The 8,563-nt window shown below is 32.0% G+C and overlaps 2 protein-coding genes across 2 annotated transcripts; both read left to right on the top strand.

Moving 5' to 3' along the window:
• Positions 1-1,024, top strand: LOC122587516. Its single transcript, XM_043759701.1, has 2 exons — positions 1-230; positions 283-1,024. The coding sequence occupies exons 1-2, from the start codon at positions 1-3 to the stop codon at positions 1,022-1,024; spliced, it is 972 nt and encodes a 323-aa protein (XP_043615636.1).
• A 1,205-nt stretch (positions 1,025-2,229) lies between these two features.
• LOC122587222 (cytokinin riboside 5'-monophosphate phosphoribohydrolase LOG5-like) lies at positions 2,230-5,063 on the top strand. Its single transcript, XM_043759332.1, has 7 exons — positions 2,230-2,447; positions 2,531-2,628; positions 2,815-2,845; positions 2,936-3,035; positions 3,840-3,910; positions 4,041-4,184; positions 4,722-5,063. The coding sequence occupies exons 1-7, from the start codon at positions 2,340-2,342 to the stop codon at positions 4,818-4,820; spliced, it is 651 nt and encodes a 216-aa protein (XP_043615267.1). The 5' UTR covers positions 2,230-2,339; the 3' UTR covers positions 4,821-5,063.
• Positions 5,064-8,563: the final 3,500 nt, after the last annotated feature.

Here is an 8,563-nt window from a genome sequence, read left to right as displayed (position 1 = left end):
ATGGATTCATCTTCTGAATCGTCTTCGTATTGTGTTCCCCCTTCTCTTTCCGACTCATCAAACGGGAGCACTTTTCAGTTTTTCCTAACGGTTTTAGACGCGTACGAAGACACCGGAAGCTCTAACAACACCCGTAGGTACATCGACCGAGATCGGGCAGACGCGCACGATAGGCTAATGCGCGACTACTTTGTTGAAGACTCCATTCGACGAGCCATTTTTCCGTCATCGTTTTCGCATGAGCAAAATGTTGTTTTTAAAGATTGTTAATATTGAAGCTAGGTTCGAGTACTTTCAAACACGATATGATGCTCGGGGAAAAAGAAGCTTCACAGCTCTACAAAAATGCACATCGGCAATCAAACAATTGTCCACGGGTGACCCTCCAGTCGCGTATGATGAGAATTTATACATTGCGGAAAGAACATCACGTGAGAGCCTCGAGTATTTTTGTGATGCGGTCATTGATTTATACAAACTGGAGTTTTTACGTAAGCCGACATCTCACGATGTTGCTTTCATCACACAAGCGCATGAAGAAGGACACCACATTCCAGGAATGCTTGGTACTCTTGATTGTACACACATCAAATGGTCTAAGTGTCCTAAATACTTAAGAGGGCAATACACGAGGAGTGATCATAAGATGCCAACTATTATGATTGAGTGTGTTGCTTCTTACGACTTGTGGATTTGGCATTCGTTTTTTGGTCCTGCTGGATCAAACAACGATGTCAAAGTTTTGAATCAGTCGCCATTGTTTAATTCCTATCGTAATGGATCTGCACCAGACAGTTCATTTAGCGTAAATGGACGAAATTACAAGCATGGATATTACCTTATCGATGAAATATATCCTAGGTGGTCTACGTTTGTTAAGTCATATCCCCATCCAGTCGAAGAGGATGAAAAGAAGTTCAAAAGACTCCAAGAGGCGGCAAGAAAGGATGTTGACCGGGTTTTCGTGTTCTCAAAGGGAAATGGAAGATTTTGGAGCGTCCCCTCCGGTTCACGACAAAGGTAAAGATTGGGAACATCGTTGCCACATGTAGTATATTGCACAACATGATAATAAAAGATGACGGGAGGGCAATATCACCTGTTCGTATTATGGATCCACCTGCCCCTATTGTTTATGACCGGAATGTGCTGAGGGAGTTACATGACGAAGAAGTCCATCATCGCCTCTGGTATGATCTGCAGCGCACGTATCGGGTTTGGACTTAGCATACCTTGACAACCCAAATGGGCAGCCACCACCGATCGAGGCATTGATTTAGGTATCTTCATTTTACAAAATTATCGTGTATTTAGTTTTTTTAAATTATGTTTATCTAGTTTTGAATTATGTTTATGGTTATGTAATGTTTAGTTTATTTTAACAAAATGTTTTAAATTTTTAGTATAAAGGTACGAGTACATTAAATGGAAAAGAAAATAAAATTTGTTTTGGAAGGGTTGATAAAGTGATGAATGCCTAAGAAATAAGTTTGGAAGGTTGGTTGGGGGTTGAAAAGGTAAAATTAGTTGAAGAGATGTGATTGGTGGGACTTGGGAGAGTTGTGAAAAATCACTACATGACTCCTCTCACCCTAACAAAATTCATACTGAAAATGCTAACAAGATTTTTCTTGAGATAGGCAAAAAAAAATATAATTATTATTATTTATTATAAATAGTAATGAACTATATTAGTGTGTTTTAGAATATATAAATAAGGGGTCAAACTAAAAGTTGATGGTGGTGGTGAAAAAGTGACAATGACATGACAATGTTTAATAAGCGATGGGTTGAACGGTCATGCATTTACTTAGGGTATCCACTACGCCTCTGTTATAGACTCGAGCCTCACTCGTCCATCCTTCATGAACGTGTCAACAGTGTCAAGTGTGACTCATTTCTCACTCATTTTTAGGTGATTCGTTTTTGCAAAGACTTGTTGAATAATTGTGGTTATGTGAGATGTTTCACTGATTAGTGGTATAAAATTTGGGTCTTAAACTAGTCATAACAATTAGCTGTTTAAGGGATTGGTCTTTGGTAAGTGATTTGCTGATGTGGCGTTAATTGTTGAGTCTTTGCGTTGAGGCATCAAGTGAAATTACCTATTACTCTATGTCTACGTGGCCCAATATAATTTCAAGGGTCATCCATTAATTATCGTTATTTGGTCATTCAATCCTTATATAAACCAACCCACCATCCATTATTCCTTTGTTATTTCCAACTTACTTACCACATATCACCATCACATTCATAGAAAATCAAGTCATCACATTCATAGAAAATCAAGTCCCAAAAACATTGGAAGAATAATAAGAACCATAAGATAAATATATATGGAGGTAACAAGATCAAGATTTAAAAGTGTTTGTGTTTTTTGTGGTAGTAGTGCTGGCAAAAGAGACTGTTATAAAGATGCTGCTCTTGCTTTAGGCCAAGAATTGGTATGTATTTATGTGTGTACAAATATGTGTATCTATCAATCTATGTATGTATATATTGATATATTATGGTTTTATTCTTGAAGGTCAAAAAGAAACTGGATCTTGTTTATGGTGGAGGGAGTGTGGGGTTAATGGGATTGGTTGCACAAGAGGTTCATAAAGGTGGTGGCCATGTTTTAGGGTAATACTACATGTTTATATCTATATTTATTTTTTTATATATATATTAATAGGATTTTAATACCGACAATCGTTCGTTAATATCATTTAATGCATGTAGTAAGATATTAGTAACAACATCTGTCATATGTCGCTAAAACTTTTTTCTTCTTTTTCGAAATTAACTTTTTTCTATTTTCCTTCTTAGGATTATTCCCAAGACTCTAATGTGCAAAGAGGTATGTATATAAATACATCAAAAGTTATTTGTGTAAAAAGTGCTATAGTTTTAATATTTTGTAACAACTTTTATATAATATAATTTACAGATAACAGGTGAAACAATAGGAGAACTAAAAGCAGTGTCTAATATGCATCAGAGGAAAGCTGAGATGGCTCGTCATTCTGATTGCTTCATTGCATTACCAGGTCCTAATTCTAGTTTAATCAAGTTAGAATAAATAAAATACTATGTTAGCTATTATTAAACTTAGCTATTTTTTATTAGAGTTGAATAGATATTTTTGGAATAAAAATGAACCTGGTCCACAAACACTGTTTTTTGATTCTTTACGTTTTATTAGAAAAAAAAGTTAAGTATTACCTAGATAATGTTAAAGATTATAACATATCATACACATTTTTCAGTTTTTTTTTTTAAATTAGTTAAAGTATGTTTTTAGTTTGTTGATAGAAGAGAATTTATTTATATATTTTAATCAGAAATAATAAACTTATCACATCTTTTGATTAGTATATATAATATAAGATCGACACAACAGTTTTATACTGTGCAAAGTCAAATATTGATGTATACATGTATAATTCTATCAAATATGTGACAACGATATTAGTACTTTTAACTACTACGATATTAGTACTTTTAACTGTGGAAAAAAGCTAGATTTATTGAAAAATGTGTAAAAAAGGTAATTATCAGTTACACTACTCTTTTACACAAAAGCAAAACTGTGTAAAAAGGCATGTTTTAACTGTGTAAAAAACCATGTTTTGTAGTAGTGTTTTATTTATGTATATATGTATATTTTTTAATAGCTTGTAAGTGTCACACTTGAGAGAACAAAACCAGTTTCTCTTCTTAGTTTATCTAAAAATATGATATAATAATGTTGATATATTTAAAAGTATGTCACAATCAAAGAGTCTTAACTTTAAGAATAATTATGATTAATCTAAGTTGTTATTCCATTTCTGGGAAATAAATATATGTAGGTGGATATGGAACATTGGAGGAATTATTAGAGGTCATAACATGGGCCCAGCTTGGAATTCATGACAAGCCAGTAAGTAACCAAACAACCCCTCAACTTCCTATGTTTTTCCAAATCTAGAAACAAATTAAATTATTCCTTTTGGTCGTGCGGTCCAGATAAAATAATAATGCATAGTGTTGAAAAATTGGTCAATGGTTAGGTGGGCTTGTTGAATGTGGATGGTTACTACAACTCGCTGCTTACCTTCATTGACAAGGCAGTGGATGATGGGTTCATTATGCCAGCTCAGCGTCACATTATCGTTTCTGCACCAAACGCAAAAGATCTTGTACAAAAACTCGAGGTATACTTAATATTGTCTCAAACGGTAACTTCAATTAGTTAATATATCTAATTTTCTTTTTATTTAAAGGCGCGGATGGAATATTACAACAGATGGTCTAGACTTTGTAATCTTAACCGAGTTCAACGCTATAAAGCTCCATCAGCCAATACCTAATAGGAGGAAAACCTCCTAATAGTTCGTCTAAATGCCCGACAGCATATATATTAAAGGAAAATCTTGCTTAGTTATAATTATCTATAAAGTTTCATTATAGGTAGATATATCAGGGTATATTTATATCATGATTTAGTTAACATCATTTATAATAGCTTGTTTAAATTTAAATTACTCAATAAATTAAATAAAGAATGGGTAATGTTGAAAAAGGCCTAAACTACATTCATAATCTCAAAATGGAACTTAATAAAGTCGCTAAAGCCCAAATTACTAGATAAAAGCTTGACTTTCTAAAGCACATATATATGTGAATTAGTATTTTACACGTAGTATATATGCACAAAAGGCTAATGCGATTGTAAAAATTGTGATGTGTAGGATTACGTACCGATGCATGATGGAGTGGTAGCAAAGGCAAGATGGGAGGCTGAACAAGTGGAGCTAAATGCATCTTTGCACTCTGAGTTAGCCAGATGATGAAAATGACTAATTTGGACAGTTTTAGTTATCTCCAATTAATACTTTTTCTTTGTATCATATTGTACGCGCTTTCTTAATATATAAGGGTGTTCTAGGAAGAGTGTAATTGTAAATAGAGTGTTTCCTAGAATTCCTAATTGTAATTATATATGGGTCGTTACTTGTTAGTTGTTATGTGAAGTGTAGCTAGCTAGGTTTATTGATCGATAAATTAAATGATGATATTAGTTTATTTTGTTATGTACTCTGTTCGTTCCATTTTGATTGTATATATTGTCAACATTTTGTTTGTTAATTATAAGATTTTGCCTATATATATTTATCAAAATACGTTCATTTTTCTTCCATATATCAATAATTATTATTATACGTTTCTTTTAGTTTCCATCGTTACTACTTTTCACATTAAGTTTGATTTACATAAGAGGATAAATTTGACATTGGTTTATAGTTATTGCTTACAAATATCTTAAAATGTCACTTACTTTTCATTCTTTTTTTTTTTCTTTTTCCTTTTTATTTAAAAATAAAAAATAAAAAAACAAAATAGGACAAATGGAGTGATTCGATATCAAATAAAACAAAATTGTTTTTAGAAGTATTTTTGCTATATGGCATGCCAACATTTTTTAAAGCTATTTTCTAGAAGTATATAATGTCTGTTATAAACTAAAGAAAGATAACAATGAAGAAAACAAAATAGGAAGAATAGAGAAGTTGATTTCCATTGATCCCTTATTCAACATGCATTAGCCACTATATATAATCTTCATAACATTAATACACTTAATACATACATAAATAAATACAATAAGAAAGGTTATGAGTTATGGAATGTGGATAGCCATAATAAAGAATTCATAACAATGTCATTATATTTTATCTTTTCTTTCAAAACTATTTTTATATTAGTCCCTATGTCATCTCCTTTTTTTCATATTACTTTTTTAACCTTAAATTTTTTAATTAATATGAAAAATGATCGACCGTATCCTAACTCTTTATTTTTAATTCCATATATATACCATTGATTTTATGGTAGTTAAAATCGGTTTTATCTAATAATGTTCATCTTTATAAGTATGTTGTTATCTCCATATAAAATTATAATGTATCGATAATAAATTACATACATATTTCTATATTTTTTTTGGTTTAAAACATTTAATCAAACGGTCCAAATTAAACCAGACTTGATTAGCTAGCGGAAAACAAAAGCAAATTCATCAATTGATGTTTCCATTAGTACGTAGTACTTAACTTTCTCAATTACTAGTAGTTATGGGGAAACTTTAAAATAATAAAGAAAGAAAAAAAAAAAGAAAACTTCTGTTAGGTCATCCTCATTTACAACCCGACCTGTTAACACTATTCATTAAAAAACTAGTTTCTCTCTTACATCCACCCAATCTAACTAAAACCAATTCTTACACTCCCATTCACAATCCTAACAAAACTATTTTTTTTAAGAAATAATAATGTTTTTAATTAATATTTCTTTTATTTAAATCTATTTTAAGATATTATAAATAATGTTAATGAGTCTGACCCATTAATAATGTTTATGATTTTGAAAAGAACCACTTGTTTTCAAGCTTCACTTTCCATATTTATAGGGTGTATTAATAAAGAGTTTTTTTGAGAATTTGAATGATTTTTCAAAGTTAAAAGTATTAGAATTAGAGAAAGAATATTATTATGAAAATGTATGATTTTATTGTAGTCTATAAAAGTGGATAATGAGAATATATATACTTTGGATTTTTTTTTTCAATTTTTTTTTTATGTAATTTAGATTTAATTTAATTTTACAACAATTATATAATAAACTACAAAAATATGAAAAAAAAACGTAACGTTACCACTTATAATTCGATAAAACGAATTTTAGAACAATTATATAATAAACTAATAAAAAAATAAGCAACAATCATTCATTTTGGTGACAGTTGATACCTTCACGAGCAAGCTATTTTTCAACTTCAAGTTTTCTAACGAAGTTTTTCCCAGTTGTTAGAGCACCCCTTATGTGCTAGTATTGAGGGCGTATTCAACGTTGAATACGGTACACACCATTGGGTGTGTACCATATAGGTCGTGTATTGGGCTCCGTATTGGAGCATTCGTGGTGGTGAATACTGATGATTTTGTTGATTTGTTTTTTTTTTCCTTTGTTAACGGCTAGTTTGCATAAAAAAATATTTTTTTTTTGAATTTAATATTTTTTTTATTCAAATAATCTTTTAAACAAACAAATTACTTTATTAAAACAAACACATTACATATTAAAAAAAACACAATTAAAACACGAAACATTACATTTATTAATCACGAAACATTACATTACTTAACACAAACACATCACACGAAATTAAAACATTACTTAACACAAATACATTAAATAAAAATTAAACACTAGGAGAGAGTGGCGGGTAACGTCAGCCATAAAGGAAATCGGTCGATGAAATGTCACTGTCATCGTCATTACGGCGTTGGTATTCGTAGTGATAATCTTCATCTTCCGATTGAAAATCTTTGATGTACTCTTCACCAGGATCAGTCTCGTATTCTTCGGGTCTCCCGTCATCGTGAATTCGGCTATGCCCTGGAGCACATGGCCTAAGTTGTCCGCTTTCGATTTGAGCCATGGTAGAATCCCATACCTCGTTCAATTCTTCATCAGTGAAGTCGTATGTTGATTGCAGGTTTACGCGGGTTGAAAATTCCGCTGTCATGATGAAATCCAGACGACGAGGATGTAGTCCTCCAGGTTGAACTTGTGGTTGAACAGGTGGTGGAATGGCCGACTGAACAGGGGTACGAGTTGGTCCGCCTCGTGCTCTGCCTCGTGTAGGTTGCCCTCGTGCTCTTCCTCGTCCTCTGCCTCGGGTGGGTTGCGGTTGTCCGATAGGACGGGTTGGTTCATTTCGTGCTCTCCTTCGCTCAAAGTTCATGGTTATAGTGTGTGGTTTGTGGATTTTGATGAAATTTTGAGTTGTGTGGTTATAGTGTGTGGTTTGTGGGATGAGAGGGTGAAGGTATTTATAGGTGAAAAATTATAAATTTGAAAACTAGCCGTTACTGTTCAATGTACTCATTTTTATTAATAAAATGGTATTTTGAATTATTTAGCCGTTGAGGGACTAAAAGTGAAAATATATAATATTTGTGTTTATTTTATAAATTATATTTGTGGTTTTATTTATTAAAAGTTTGAAAAAAAATATGTTGGAGTGTATTGGTTAGTATTGGATGTATTGAGTATTGAGTGTGAATTGAGGAAAATGTATTGGAAAAAGTTTTGCTGATGTGTCACTGTATTGGGTAGTATTGAAGAGAACCATTGGGGGTGCTCTTAGCACTCACATAAAAAGTGACCAAAGCGGAATTTCGCGGTAAAGTTGTCTTTTGGGAGCTATCAAGACATTTAGTAGAATTACAAGTGTACGTTGTTGGGATTTTATTAACCAAATAACTTAAAATGGGTCGGGTGATCGACCCGATTTGAGTGACAAATTTATATTGTCAAAAATTAAATTCAAAGTACGTAGCGGAAGCATGTTAATAACCAGAGCCGGAGCTAGGATTTTAAGTTGAAGGAGACTTACATTATACTAACTACTACTACATAAAAATCGAATAACATACTAATGTATTATTACGATAAAGACAAAACTAAACAAAACTTAAAAGATAGTAAGTTCGTAATTGAAAAACAAATCTTTAAAGTTTATAAGTAC

This window comes from Erigeron canadensis, chromosome 2 (genome assembly GCF_010389155.1).
Source record: "Erigeron canadensis isolate Cc75 chromosome 2, C_canadensis_v1, whole genome shotgun sequence".
Lineage (NCBI taxonomy): Eukaryota > Viridiplantae > Streptophyta > Magnoliopsida > Asterales > Asteraceae > Erigeron > Erigeron canadensis.
This window is presented reverse-complemented; position numbering and strand designations above follow the sequence as displayed.

Excerpts from the sequence above, each read along its gene's own strand:
- LOC122587516 (XM_043759701.1), top strand. The coding sequence starts at position 1 with ATGGATTCATCTTCTGAATCGTCTTCGTATTGTGTTCCCCCTTCTCTT. Across the intron at positions 231-282 it reads CGAGCCATTTTTCCGTCATC|GTTCGAGTACTTTCAAACAC; the intron begins GTTTTCGCATGA and ends TATTGAAGCTAG.
- LOC122587222 (XM_043759332.1), top strand. The coding sequence starts at position 2,340 with ATGGAGGTAACAAGATCAAGATTTAAAAGTGTTTGTGTTTTTTGTGGT. Across the intron at positions 2,846-2,935 it reads AGACTCTAATGTGCAAAGAG|ATAACAGGTGAAACAATAGG; the intron begins GTATGTATATAA and ends TATAATTTACAG. Across the intron at positions 4,185-4,721 it reads ATCTTGTACAAAAACTCGAG|GATTACGTACCGATGCATGA; the intron begins GTATACTTAATA and ends TGTGATGTGTAG.